Source organism: Macaca mulatta, chromosome 1 (assembly GCF_049350105.2).
Source record: "Macaca mulatta isolate MMU2019108-1 chromosome 1, T2T-MMU8v2.0, whole genome shotgun sequence".
Taxonomy (NCBI): Eukaryota; Metazoa; Chordata; class Mammalia; order Primates; family Cercopithecidae; genus Macaca; species Macaca mulatta.
In genome coordinates this window covers 117,747,424-117,762,239 of record NC_133406.1, presented here as the reverse complement: position 1 = coordinate 117,762,239, position 14,816 = coordinate 117,747,424, and the positions used below count along the sequence as shown (strand labels likewise).

Below are 14,816 nucleotides of genomic sequence, written 5' to 3'. Positions count from 1 at the left end.
GAGCTGCGATCACGCCATCACACTCCAGGTTGAGCAGTAGAGCTAGACCCTGTCTATAAAAAAACAAACAAATGGGGGCCGGGCATGGTGGCTCATGCCTGTAATCCCAGCACTTTGGGAGGCCGAGGTGGGCAGATCACAAGGTCAGGAGATCGAGACCATCCTGGCTAACGTGGTGAAACCCCGTTTCTACTAAAAATACAAAAAATTAACTGATCGTAGTGGCGGGCGCCTGTAGTCCCAGCTACCTGGAAGGCTGAGGCAGGAGAATGGCGTGAACCCGGGAGGCGGAGCTTGCAATGAGCCGAGATCGTGCCCCTGCACTCCAGCCTGGGTGACAGAGCGGGACTCCATCTCAAAACAAACAAACAGACAAACAAACAGAAAAAAGAAACTAACATGCTTCCCCAGTGGGAGAAAAGATGACAGTATAAAATTGGTTTGCAGCAAGAAGTATATTAAGACATTGACCAGAATCCTTTTATTACTTATTTTGTTTTTATTCTTTGATACAGGGTCTCACTTTGTAATCCAGAATGGAGTACAGTGGCGTGATCTTTGTTCACTGCAGCAGCAAATTCCTGGACCCTAGTGATCCTCCCACGTCAGTCTCCTGAATAGCTGGGACTACAGGCATGTGCCACTATGTCTGGCTAATTTTTTTTTTTTTTTTTTTTTTTTTTTTTTTTTTTTTGAGACGGCGTCTCGCTCTGTCGCCCAGGCTGGAGTGCAGTGGCGCGATATCGGCTCACTGCAAGCTCCACCTCCCGGGTTCACGCCATTCTCCCGCCTCAGCCTCCGAGTAGCTGGGACTACAGGCGCCCGCCACCACGCCCGGCTAGTTTTTTGTTTTTTAGTAGAGACGGGGTTTCATCACGTTAGCCAGGATGGTCTCGATCTCCTGACCTCGTGATCCACCCGCCTCGGCCTCCTAAAGTGCTGGGATTACAGGCTTGAGCCACCGCGCCCGGCCGCCTGGCTAATTTCTAACGATTTTTTGTAGAGGCAGGGTTTTACCATGCTGCGCAGTTTGGTCTCAAACTCCTGAGCTCAAGTGATCCAACCACCTTGGTCTCCCAAAGTGGTGGGATTACAGGTGTGAACCACTGCACCTGGCCTCTAAATCCATATAAATCAATTATTCACACTCTGAGCCGAATATTCAGTATTGTTTTTCTTATAATATAAATGATGTGGAAAACTGGAGAACCAAAGAAGGACGACAAGACTATCTAAAAGTGTTAAGTTTTTCATTAGGAAGAAAATGACTTCATGACAGTCCTTAAGACAACGATAGAACTTGGGGAAATATGTATTCCTTGATGTTGTCTATGCATTTGCCATAATAAACAATGAAAATATGGTTAAATTTTAGAAAGAGATAGGCCTGTGGTATTGTCACAAGAGTATACAAGTACTGAGAATGACTGCTGAGGGAGTGGTCTCCATTGGTGGTGACCCTCAGAAGATACCTTGTGTTTCCACATGGCCTAGACATCTGGAAGGCAGAGATCCTAACATTCCATGACACTCCCACCTTCTAATTCTGTTATTGTGACTCCAGACTGTTACCTGGCACTGGGTCTTACCTCTGGCATTCCTATCAGAGCCTGAACCACAGACAGTACCTTAGACTCTAAGCTCAGGCACCTTGTGCCTTGTTTTTGTGGCTGAGGATTCTCAGAGTTGTGGGATGCTGACAAAGTTTATCCCAAAAGTAAGTTATGAATCAGATCTGCTTTCTTTTAACTCATTTAAATCCTTTGTTTAATGTAAAGAAACTTTATTGGGGTGTAATTTACATACTATAAAATTTACCCATTATAATTGTACAGTTCAATAATTTTTAGTAATTTACCCAAGTAGTGCAACCATTACTATAATCCATGCATTTGTTTTTAATGTATTATTTGTTTGGGTTTATTCTCCCTAGGCTCTGATTCCACTTCCTCCACAAGCTTCAGCATGGCCGTATCTCCCACCACTTGTTTTGGTCCAAACGCAGAAATGAGCATCCTAGAAACCAATCAGTACTTGCGCTCTGAACTGGAAAAATGCAAACAGAACTTCCGAGACCTCACAGAGAAATTCCTGACATCCAAAGCTACTGCCTACTCCCTGGCCAATCACCTGCAGAAATACAGTAGGTCCCATAGGGGCATGGTCAGCAAAGTGATAAATGATTGTCCATTTTCCTCTGTGAAATGAAACACTGCAGACTTTATTCTCTATCACAATTAATTTTATCCTAACTACCCTCCCAAAAGGGTAGAAGTGGGCATTTTACTCTCAATTTGCCAAGGACAGAACAACTGAGGCACAAAGGTGTAAAGTTTGCAGGGTGAGTGTAGTGAGGAATAGAGACCAAAACCTTGGTTTAGGCATGAAACTGTCTTTCCCTTCTCAGCAATGAGTATCAGCTTCTACAAACATGTAACATCACTGTTGGCTAAAACAGCTCAGGATTCAATTTAAACTTTTTAAAGAACACCCATTTGCAAAGCACTGCGCCAGGGGTGAAAGAGGTAATAGTATATACCTTATCTGCCTTGAAGGAACTTAAAACTACCTATTCTCAACTGAGTCACAGATATGTGGAGGTGCGAACTTCAATAGCAGACACGGAGAAAAGTCTTTATGATACCTGGATCAAGATTCTCTTCCCACAGAAGTTCAAATAAGTTCAAATAAGCCATTCCTCATGCTCTGGTTAGATTGAGGGTATTTCCAGAAAATCAGAGACTTTGTAACACCCTTTCTGTCTCTCTCTGAGTATCAGCTTTACAGACAGCAAACAACTGCAGGTGGACGTCCAGGATCAGAGCTATGAGACATATGGCCAAAATGAGAACAAGGCCAAGTGGAGCAGACCGCTGTTCTCAGTAGAAGGCCAGGTTAGGGGCTGACCCTTTCCTCTCCACAGTCAGCTCTCACATTTGGAAATCCACTGTAAAACCCCAAACCTGTTACTAATAGTCAGGGAAGGGGGAAGCTGTAATGACAAGGAAACATGGGAACAAGGGCATGAGAGGAACAGGGATATTAGAAGAGGATTCTGGTTAACATTGAAATTGAGTTTGCTTTCCAATTTCCACAATTATTTTAAAATAAATCATTGCGTGGGAGGTGGCTAAAAGTTGCTGTCTAACTTACTGTCATAGAAAAGTAAAGCCAAAAGCCCACTTATTAGAGAAGGGATAAGATGAGCTTTGGTGTGTGGAAAAACTAATTAAAAAAAATAAACTTCATTCATTATAATTGTAGGAAAAAAATTTCTCAAGCTAGAGAAGAAGAAAAATATTACCTAAGACCTTAGTATAAAGGTATTATTGTGTAGTAATTAAAGAGCATATGCCCTAGGGCCAAATTTCCTGGGTTCAAATCTAACTTATTGTCACTGTGCCTCAGTTTCCTCATCTGTAATGGTAATAGAGTAGTAACTACCTCTTTGGATAGTGGTGATGATCACATGATGATAATTCTTAAAAATCTACTGCAACAGTACCATGACAAACACTACGTGTTGGTTCTCCCTTTAAAACACCACCTATTAGCATTTGGGCATATATCATTTGGATCGTTCTCCTCCATATGCAGTTTTACACAGTTGTATACAGATAAATGTTTAAATCTTTGAAATATTTTGGGATTATTCAAACTCTTGAAACAGGAGAAATATCAGTCCTATAGTTCTTAGTATCCTCCCAAACACACAGGAAGCCATTATTTCATGCCCTCATGTTCATGTTTTACTTAAGAGGCTGTAAGGCTTGGTAAATTGGCCTTAAGATTTGAAGTCATGGCGGGGCGCATTGGCACACTTACTGTAATCCCAGCAATTTGGGAAGCCAAGGTGGGTGGATCATTTGAGGTCAGGAGTTTGAGAGCAGCCTGGCCAACATGGTGAAGCTCTGCCTCTACTGAAAATGCAAAAACTAGCTGGAAATGGTGGAACACACTAGTAATCTCAGCTCCCTGGGAGGCTGAGGCAGGAGAATAACCCGGGAATCAGAGGTTGCAGTGAGCCAAGATCGTGCCATTGCAATCCAGCCTGTTCAACAAAGTGAGATTCCATCTCAAAAGAAAAAAAAAGATTTGAAGTCAAACCTCAGGGGATGTGAATTCTGACTGCCTCATTCCAGTTGAATCATCTTGTCAAGTTATTTTATCGGCCTGTGGGCTTTTCTTTCCTCATCTCTAAAATGGGGAGTAGTTGAGAGACTGAGGAATAAAGATATGGAAATCCCAGTGTAAAGCATCGTACTGGGGATGCTTTTATCCTTGAGATAGACCCTGCCTCCTGTCCTGCAGGCAGTGACCACAGTAGCACGTCTGGCCTTCCGTGATGCAGGCATGTCCGTCTTTTCTCAGAGTGTGAAGAGTGCAAAGACCTTATAAAATCTGTGCTGGAGGAGGAGCTGCAGTTTCAGTTTCTGCAAGGCTCCGGTAAGGAGGTACCTCTGTGGGAAGTGTACAAATACTGTTTGAAGTGGGGCAGCCCAGGCTGGTAGAACAAAGAGAAAATTTGTGCATGGAGAAGGGCAGAAATGTATGAGGCAGGCACAGAACTAGACTAAGACACAATGAGGCTATGGTCCAGTTAGGTGTCTAGGGTTTTCCATTAAATAGCATATTAGTAAAAGGGAGACAACTGCCTGTGTTGGCATAATAGCAATGTGGCTTCTATCTGTGTGTCCTTGGTCAAATTTACTTCACTTTTCTGCATGTCATCAACCTAGGCTACCTCATTTATAAAATGGAAATACTGACAGTATATACCTTAGAGGGTTATGAAGATTAAATGCACAATTGCAAGTAGTTAGAACCATCTCTAACACATAAAAAACTCTGAACAACTGTTTTCTGTTACTATTATATTTGTTCCCATTTATAGATGTGGTGATTGTCAGCATTTTCTATAAGAGCTATTTTCAAACTTTACAAAGTGCCTTTCATGATAAGAATGTTTCTCCTCCAAACCTTTTAAAAAAGTGTTATACTAGGTGGAGTATTAACTGCTAGGGCTATGGGATAGATAGATGATTGAGCAGCTGTTGTTTAGAAAATGAATTATTTGCTCAGGACCAGCATTGACTATCCTTAGAGGGTTTCAGACATAAGGTAGATTGTAGCATTTGAAACTTCTTTTAATGCTTTGTTGAAATGAAATCATAGAAGCTCAAATGTGTAAAACTCACCAAAGCAGAGATAGTTGATTGAAGGGGGGACCAGTATGTGTCTTTACTTCCCCTGACACTTTCTAGTAACTCTAAGGAATAGAGTTTGAAAGAGGACCTGAGGATAACTACTTAGAAGAATATCAGGGAGAAAACTCGAGCATGAGATGGGGTAGATGACTGTAAATGTTCAGTCCAGCTCTGGGACTACATGGTTCTAAACATTAACTGAATAACTACTTGTATGTGTACATACTACCGGGTGCTGTAAGTTGGGTCATAGGTGGCACTGTCCTTAGACTCACAGAGCTCACACTCCACGTTGGAACCCACGTGTATTAGTCCATTCTCACACTGCTATAAACACGCATCTGAGACTGGGTGATTTATAAAGAAAAGAGGTTTAATTGGCTCATGGTTCTGTGGGCTGTACAGGCTTCTGCTTCTGGGCAGGCCTCAGGAAACTTACAATCACTGCGGAAGTCGAAGTGGAAGCAGGCATGGTCTTCACATGGCCAGAACAGGAGAAAGAGAGAGAGCAAAGAGGGAGGTGCTATACTTTCAAAAACCAGACCTCATGAGAACTCACTCACTATCACAAGAACAACAAGGGGGAAATTTGCCCCCAAGATCCAGTCACCATCCAACAGGTCCCTCCCCCACCACTGGGGATTACAATCCAACATGAGATTTGGGTGGGGACAGAGAGCCAAACCATATCACCATGAGATATATTTATACAATAATTATAAAACAATGAAATCCCACACAGAGTAATGAAATTACTACTCAGAACTTTATTTTATTTTATTTTTTTTTTTATTTTTGAGATGGAGTCTTACCCTGTTGTTCAGGCTAGAGTACAGTGGCATGATCTTGGCTCACTGCAACCTCCACCTCCCAGGTTCAAGCAATCCTCCTACGTCAGCCTCCCAAGGAGCTGAGAGTACAGGTGCACACGCCAGCTAATTTTTGCATTTTCAGTAGAGATGGGGTTTCGCCATATTGCCCAGGCTGGTCTCAAAACTGACCTCAGGTGATCCTCCCACGTTGGCCTCCCAAAGTGCTGGGATTACAGGCGTGAGCCACTGTGCCCAGCCAGAACTTTAGGTTTAACAGCCTACTTACTGATTATGGCCTATCTTCATGTCATGCAAAATAATACTGTCCTTCTTGACCTTTCCACTGATTTTTCTTTTTAATTTTCAATTAATACCAGAGATCCCTGCCCAACACTTTTGAACCTGGCTTTTTTTTTTTTTTTTTTTTTGCCAAGTACTGTGCAATGCTTGATATATATCATATGAAAATGTACTTGGGCTAAAGTGGGGAACCAAAGGGGCATCTTTTTAAAGCAAAGTTAGTAAAATAACAGACAAACCAAAGGCTGTTTCTTCATTCCTTCTGCCACAGGCAAGTCACACAACTTGTACAAGAATTCATCTTGGGCCAGGTGCGGTGGCTCATGCCTGTAATCCCAGCACTTTGGGAGACCAAGGTGCGTGGATCACTTGAGGTCAGGAGTTCGAGATGAGCTTGGCCAACATAACAAAACTCCATCTCTACAAAAAATATATAAATTATGCTGGCATGGTGGTGGGCACCTGTAGTCCCAGCTACTTGGAAGGTTGAGGCAAGAGAATTGTTTGAACCTGGGAGGTGGAGGCAGAGGTGGAGGTTGCAGTGAGCTGAGATCATGTCACAGCACTCCAGCCTGGGCAACAGAGTGAGACTCTGTCTCAAAAAAAAAAGAAGAAGAAGAAAAAAAAGAATTCAACTTGGGAGTTCTTTACAGGGATTCTAAGAGATCTCTCCTCTGAAACTTCTATAACCTATTATTCACTATATTCCCTCTTACATTTTACTCTTCTTTCCCACCTTAGGATACATGATCCCTTAATTCAGGCTCAGGCTAAAGAACTGACCCACTTACAACAGAAGATACAGGAAGGGAGAGGTGTCTGCTACCTTTTCACCCAGCATGTGAAGAACACAGTCAAGTCTTTTGAGGGCCTTCTCAGGAACACTGGCATTGCCTACTACCAGAGACAGAGATTCTGTGAGCAAATGGTACAAGGAAGCCAGCTGACAGAGGTCCTTGTCAGAAAACTGGCTACAGGTAACTTGGCTACAGGCTCTGAAGACCCTTAGCTCCTCCCAAGTGCCCCAAAGAGGGGAGAAAAAATGCAAAGTTATCTTTATTGTAGATTTTATTTTAGTTTTGACTATGGTCCTTAATCTGCATTCTATTGTTTTCTCTTTAGAGCACTCAGGTAATTGCTTTTCATATTCTTTCAACAGTTCTGAGTTTTTTTTTTTAATTTTGAGACAGAGTCTTGCTCTCTTACCCAAGCTGGAGTTCAGTGACACGATCTTGGCTGACTGCAATCTGTGCCTCCTGGGCTCAAGCTCCCACCTCAGCCTCCCAAGCAGCTGGGACTACAGGTGTGTGCCACCACGCCTGGCTAATTTTTGTAATTGTTGTAGAGGCAGTGTTTTACCATGTTGCCCAGGCTGGTCTTGAACTACTGAGCTAAAGTGATCCACCTGCTTTGGCCTCCCGAAGTGCTGGGATTACAGGTGTGAGCCACTGTGCCTGGCCTGAGAGTTCTCAGTTTCAATCAGTAAGAGAGATAGAGTATAGTGGATTACTTCATCTTAATGAGCATAAGAACTCACCTTCATTTCTGGAAGATATTTTCACTGGGTGTAGGATTCTAGTTGACAGTTTTTGTTTTTAAAAAGTGTTTGAAAAGTGATATTCCACTGTCTTCTGGCTTACATTGTTAACAACAAGAAGTCTACCATAATTCTTATTTTTGTTCCTCTGTACATAATACGTCTTTTTTCACTGGCTGCTTTTGAGATTTTCTATTTATCACTGGTTTTAAGCAGTTTGGTTATGATAAGACCTTGTATAGTTTTATCTTTTACATATTGTTTTACTTTAGTTTCTTGCATCTGTATGTTTATAGTTGTGATCAAATTTGAATAATAATGACATATATGTCTTGTATATGGCATATACAATATATTACATATGGCATATATATCAAATATGTATAATATACATTCTATTCTTTCTCTCTATCCTCTTCTTCAAAGACTCCAGTTATATTTGTATTAGCTGCTTTGAATTTTTACCACAGCTGACTAATGGTCTGTTCATTTTTGTTGTATCTTTTTTTTCTCTTTGTTTCTATTTCCATGTCTTGGAATTGATTAATCTTTCTTTAGCATCATCTAATCGGCTGTAAATCCTATCCAGTGTATTTTCATCTCAGACTTTATTTTTCATCTAAATTTAATGTATGTCTTTTTTTAAGGTCTTCTATGTAACTCCTCATCATTTCATATTTTCCTCTATCTATTTTATTTTATTCTATTTTTTGGGACAGAGTCTTGCTCTGTTGCCCAGGCTGAAGTGCAGTGGTGAGATTTTGGCTCAAGTGATTCCTGTGCCTCAGCCTCCTGAGTAGCTTTGATTACAGGCATGTGCCTCCATGCCCAGCTAATTTTCATATTTTTCTTTTTTTTTTTTTTTTTTTGAGACGGAGTCTCGCTGTGTCGCCCAGGCTGGAGTGCAGTGGCCAGATCTCAGCTCACTGCGAGCTCCGCCTCCCGGGTTCATGCCATTCTCCTGCCTCAGCCTCCCGAGTAGCTGGGACTACAGGCGCCCGCCACCTCACCCGGCTAGTTTTTTTTGTATTTTTTAGTAGAGACAGGGTTTCACCATGTTAGCCAGGATGGTCTCGATCTCCTGACTTCGTGATCCGCCCGTCTCGGCCACCCAAAGTGCTGGGATTACAGGCTTGAGCCACCGCGCCCGGCAATTTTCTTTTCTTTTTTTTTTTTTTTTTTTGAGACGGAGTCTCGCTTTGTCGCCCAGGCTGGAGTGCAGTGGCCGGATCTCAGCTCACTGCAAGCTCCGCCTCCCAGGTTTATGCCATTCTCCTGCCTCAGCCTCCCGAGTAGCTGGGACTACAGGCGCCCACCACTTCGCCCGGCTAGTTTTTTGTATTTTTTAGTAGAGACGGGGTTTCACCATATTAGCCAGGATGGTCTCGATCTCCTGACCTCGTGATCCGCCCGTCTCGGCCTCCCAAAGTGCTGGGATTACAGGCTTGAGCCACCGCGCCCGGCCAACAATTTTCATATTTTTCATAGAGACGGGGTTTCACCACATTGGCCAGGCTGGTCTCGAACTCCTGACCTCAGGTGACGCACCCACCTTGGCCTTGCAAAGTGCTGGGATTACAAGCATGAGCCGCCACACCTGGCCTAGCTTCTTTAATACAAGGAATATAGTTATATTTGTTTCAATGTCCTTGTCTACAGATTCTGTCATCTGTGTCCTTTCTATTGATTTTTAGTTCTCACCTGATGTGTCCTTTCTAAGTCAGTTTAAGTAGATGATATTTTTTTCCTTCTCATCATGGAATATAGTTTTCTGTTTCTCTGCATTCCTAACATTATTTGATTTGGTGTTAGACATTGCAAATTGTAACTTACTGAATGCTGGATTTTTTGCATTTTGTGTTAAAATTCTTTTAGCTTTGTTTTAATATACAATAACATTATTTAAAAACAATTTGCATCTTTTCAAGCTGGCTTTTAAATTTTTTTAGGCAGGATAAGCACAGCTATTAGTCAACGGCTATTTTTTTCCCACTATGGAGGCAATATGACTTGTAAGAAAATAGACCTTATTTTTTAGAGTAGTTTCAGATTAACAGCAAAATTGAGTGGGGAGTACAAAAATTTCCCATATACCCATTGCCTCCACACATGCATGGCTTCCTAGGCTATCAACATCTCTCCCCAGAATGGTACATTTGTTACAGTTGATGAATTTACATTGACGTGTCATTATCACACAAAGTCCATAGTTTACACTGGGGGCAACACTCTTTTGAAGGTTCTAAGCCAGTGATCTCCCACAATTTTGGCACCAGGGACTGGTTGCATGAAAGACAATTTTTCCACAGACAAGGTGGGGGTGGGATGGTAGAGGTTGGGAGTTGGGTGGTTTCAGTAGGAAACTGTTCCACCTCAGATCATCAGACACTAGTTAGAGTCTCATAAGGAGCGTGCAGCCTAGATCCCTGGCATGTACAGTTCACAATAGGGCTTGTGCTCCAATGCTAATCTAATGCCAGTGCTGATCTGACAGGAGGTAGAACTCAGGCCATAATGCTTTCTGGCTGGCTGCTCACCTCCTGCTGTGCGGTCCCATTCCTAACAGGCCATGGACCAATGCTGGGGATTGGGGACTCCTGTTCTAACCAATGCTCCCTCTACTAAAAGGGATTTTCACTCTAGCTGATGGAAACACCAAGTGTTGCAAGCTCTGTGTGAGCTATAGAGATTATTCCTTTTGAGAAGTTATTTTCCCTGGTTTGCATAATTTCCTCAAATACATGTACTAATCAGTACTTAGCTGAAGATTGAAGACAGATATCCAAGGCATTCTGTCTGTGCAGCAATCTATTCTCTAGTCTGTCCTGTGATGTCTAGCCACCCTGACTTCTTCAAGCTTACTACCAGGCTCTGCCTGGGTCCTCCCTCCCTGCTCTGCACTTGACAATCTCAGGCAGGAAACTGGAGCAATCATAGGGCTCACCTCTTTTATTTTCTCTCTCTCTCAGGGATCACTGTCCTGTACTGCACTATATCCAATGTTGAAGCTAGAGTTTAAAATACCTTTTCCAGTTTCTTAGTTGTTTAAGGTGGAGGACAAATCTGGTCCCTATTACTCCAACTTGGCCAGAAGCTGAAGTCTCCGTTCAATCTTTGTGGTTAGAAAGAACAGCATGACAGAAGGCAGCCTGTTAGAATGGGAAGACCCCTCAGCTAAGAATCAGAATTACCTAGGCTCTAGCCTCAGCGCTGTATTTACTAACTTTGTGCAAGTGATTGATCCTTCTTGAATTTCTGTTTCCTCATTTGTTTTTTTTTTGTTGTTGTTTTTTTTTGTTTGTTTGTTTGTTTTTTTGAGACGGAGTCTCGCTCTGCCGCCCAGGCTGGAGTGCAATGGCCGGATCTCAGCTCACTGCAAGCTCCACCTTCCGGGTTTACGCCATTCTCCTGCCTCAGCCTCCCGAGTAGCTGGGACTACAGGCGCCTGCCACCTCGCCACCTCGCCCGGCTAGTTTTCTGTATTTTTTTTTTTTTTTTTTTTTTTGAGACGGAGTCTCGCTGTGTCTCCCAGGCTGGAGTGCAGTGGCGTGATCTCGGCTCACTGCAAGCTCCGCCTCCCGAGTTCACGCCATTCTCCCGCCTCAGCCTCCCAAGTAGCTGAGACTACAGGCGCCCGCCACCACGCCCGGCTAGTTTTTTGTATTTTTAGTAGAGACGGGGTTTCACCATGTTAGCCAGGATAGTCTCGATCTCCTGACCTCGTGATCCACCTGCCTCGGCCTCCCAAAGTGCTGGGATTACAGGCGTGAGCCACCGCGCCCGGCCTTGTTTCCTCATTTGTAAAGTGGGTCAAATCATAATTCCACGGCTGCTGTACAGATCAGTTGAAGTAGTGTCTTAATGTTCATAAGTGTATTTCTCTTTCAGGGTTATTTATTTATTTTCAAGTCCCAGTAAACTGTCCAAATCTTTTGGGGTAAGTTTAGCCACTGGATATAGTAGAAGCTGATGTTAGAAAAGTTGATTTATACTGGAATATTTTTCATAGAATCACCCCCAATTCTCACTAACTGAGAAGAAGAGAAAAAGAATTACCACCAAGAACACTGGAGGAAGCACAACAGGGACAGACTTGAAGGCACCTGGGCAGTCCTCTGGTTTTGGAGTAGCGGTAGGACAGGGCTATATGTCCTCCTCAAGACTGGAGCAGGTTCTGTGTGTGAGTAGCAAGGGGACAAACAGTCATGGTCTTGGCAACCAGCCTGTGACAGGAAGGAAAGTTACAACTGGAGAAGTCCAAAGGGCAGCCAGGCAAGTATTCTTTGAGCTGGGGAACAAAAGACATTTTAAACTTTTTGCTCTGCTTCAGGCAGCTGATGTCATGGTGATGATTCACCACATCAGGAACACCCTGTCCAGTGGACTCAGGCAAGCCCGCCAGGCCACTTCTCTAAAGACACAACCTGAGGCCTCCTGCAAAAATTCTCACAGAGCATTCTGAACACACATGTAAAGTGTTATGTCCCTGATCATATAGGCCCCGTGTGTGCAATGTGTGAAATGGGACCTGCTTAACTTCTGACCAGCTCTTTCTAATTTTGGTTTGCAGAATATCACAATGGTAAGAAAAATGAAGACAGGCAAAAGCTACTGGCTCCCAGGTAACTCTGAATGACGAAGGGGCTGATAATAGACTGACCAAATCTAGAGAGGATTCCAGAAGCAAGGGCTCAAATCTAGAGAGGATTCCAGAAGCAAGGGCTCAACTCTAGAGAGGATTCCAGAAGCAAGGACTCAAATCTAGAGAGGATTCCAGAAGCAAGGACTCAAATCTAGAGAGGATTCCAGAAGCAAGGACTCAAATCTAGAGAGGATTCCAGAAGCAAGGACTCAAATCTAGAGAGGATTCCAGCAGCAAGAGCTCAAATCTAGAGAGGGTTCCAGAAGCAAGGGCTCAAGACGTTAAAGGTCCCAGATCTGGAAATAGCAGAAACTGCTGATTGTTCCTTTTTTTGTTGACTGATTATACAATGTGTCCTTTTAAAAACGGTTCTCTGTTCCCTTTGCAGTTCTTGTATTGGTTCCTATTTCCTAGTAATTTCTCACACTTAGTTAACTAGTCAGTCTTACCGAAAAGTAAACTAACCAGGGATCCCTGGTTTCTGTATCTTTAAAACCTATATGGTTACAAACCAAAGGGAGATGCCTATCTGGTTTCTGCACAGTTGTCCTGATTTATGTTGGCAGATATTTTATAGCCAGAAAATTACCTTGAAAAATAAATTGAAACCATAGCAAGTATTTAGAGCTAGGGGTCTAAAATCTGCAAAAGCCCTGGGATGTTACGTTGTCTCAAGAGCCAATATTCAATGGACCACTCCACATCATATTAAATAAAATCTGAACACAGCATTTTGAAGCCAGTAGTATGGGTCTCTGTGTCCTGTGTGCCCTGAGTGTATTTTAGAGTAGTTGTTGAGTCTGCTGCCTTATCTGTGTGTTATGAGGTCAACGCATTGATCACTTGCTGTTTTCACTTCTTTTTTTTTTTTTTTTTTTTTTTGAGACGGAGTCTCGCTCTGTCACCCAGGCTGGAGTACAGTGGCCGGATCTCAGCTCACTGCAAGCTCCGCCTCCCGGGTTTACGCCATTCTCCTGCCTCAGCCTCCCGAGTAGCTGGGACTACAGGCGCCCGCCACCACGCCCGGCTAATTTTTTGTATTTTTAGTAGAGACGGGGTTTCACCGTGTTAGCCCGGATGGTCTTGAACTCCTGACCTCGTGATCCGCCCGTCTCGGCCTCCCAAAGTGCTGGGATTACAGGCTTGAGCCACCGCGCCCGGCCTGTTTTCACTTCTATACTAACTCTCGACTCACTATACTCCCAGTCAAAAGTGGATTGTATACTTCCTCTTTGATATGATGGTCCCTTTGGTCTTGGTGCCTCTTCCATGAGCTTCAGATCAGAACTAGCTATGAAGCTGTGGTTCCAGGCTGCCTTGGTTTAATCCCTTGTCTTGCCTACTCCACCAGGCTCAGGAGGGAGGTCCAGGAGGAAGAAATGGATGAAGTACTGGAGGACTCACTAGATGAACAGTATTTGATTCATTCCAGCTGCCATGACTCCCATCAGCTTCCCAGCAGCAATGCCTTCCTCTTTGATGCACAGGAAGACTCCTCTGCTCTGGATTTAACCAGTGAGTGCTCCTTTGATAAGAAAAATAAAGCTCCATCAATCTCTCCGTAGCTCCTACATTCCACATGCTCAACACCTCTGTCTAAACTGAGAGATGTTATTCTCTGCAGGCAGGCCCTAAAGATTCACTAATTCACTAAAAAAGTGATTAGGCTGAACACAGCTCTGGGATCAAGTCTCAAGTACAGGTCCCTGGTGGGTCAGGTAATTTGCTCTGTTCCTGTCCTTACCTCAGTCCCTCTGGCCCTGAATGTCATCTGCAAGCTGGTATACTCAAAGCAGGCCAGAATGGAGAGAGTGAAGAGATTATGGCAGACTCTGCCACTGCTGCAGCACATGTACAAATCCGTTTAACAGATCTCCTTCTTTAAAACGGGACATCTTATCTTTCCTGAAATATATATATTTTTTGAGACAGGGTCTCTTGTTCTGTCACCCAGGCTAGAGTGCAGTGGCATGATCTCGGTCACCACAACCTACAACCTGGGGTCAAATGACCCTCCCACCTCAGCCTCCTGAGTAGCTGAGACCACAGATGATGCCACTACTCCCGGCTATATTTTTGCCTTTTTGGTAGAGACAGGGTCTTGCCTTGTGGCCCAGGCTGGCCTCAAACTCCTGAGGTCAAGCAATTCACCCACCCCTGCCTCCCAAAGTGCTGGGATTACAGACGTGAGCCACCGTGCCCATGCTTCCTGAAATATTCTTGATGATTATAGTTCCTGAACAGTTTTCCCAAGCTGTTCTAGCCATCCCAAGAATGTTGGCAGGCTTGTCCATATGTTTGGAGGTGCAATTATAATG

General features: G+C 43.5%; 1 protein-coding gene across 1 annotated transcript; it reads left to right on the top strand.

Moving 5' to 3' along the window:
* Window positions 1–1,965: 1,965 nt before the first annotated feature.
* Window positions 1,966–13,824, top strand: LOC703400 (NBPF family member NBPF6-like protein). Its single transcript, XM_077982685.1, has 6 exons — window positions 1,966–2,143; window positions 4,372–4,446; window positions 6,591–6,630; window positions 7,061–7,296; window positions 12,427–12,478; window positions 13,779–13,824. The coding sequence occupies exons 1-6, from the start codon at window positions 1,966–1,968 to the stop codon at window positions 13,822–13,824; spliced, it is 627 nt and encodes a 208-aa protein (XP_077838811.1).
* The last annotated feature ends 992 nt before the right edge of the window (window positions 13,825–14,816 follow it).

Coding starts and splice junctions, on each gene's coding strand:
- LOC703400 (XM_077982685.1), top strand. CDS start 1,966: ATGGCCGTATCTCCCACCACTTGTTTTGGTCCAAACGCAGAAATGAGC. Junction 4,447..6,590: donor TCAGTTTCTGCAAGGCTCCG/GTAAGGAGGTAC, acceptor CTTCTGCCACAG/GCAAGTCACACAACTTGTAC. Junction 7,297..12,426: donor TGTCAGAAAACTGGCTACAG/GTAACTTGGCTA, acceptor TTTGGTTTGCAG/AATATCACAATGGTAAGAAA.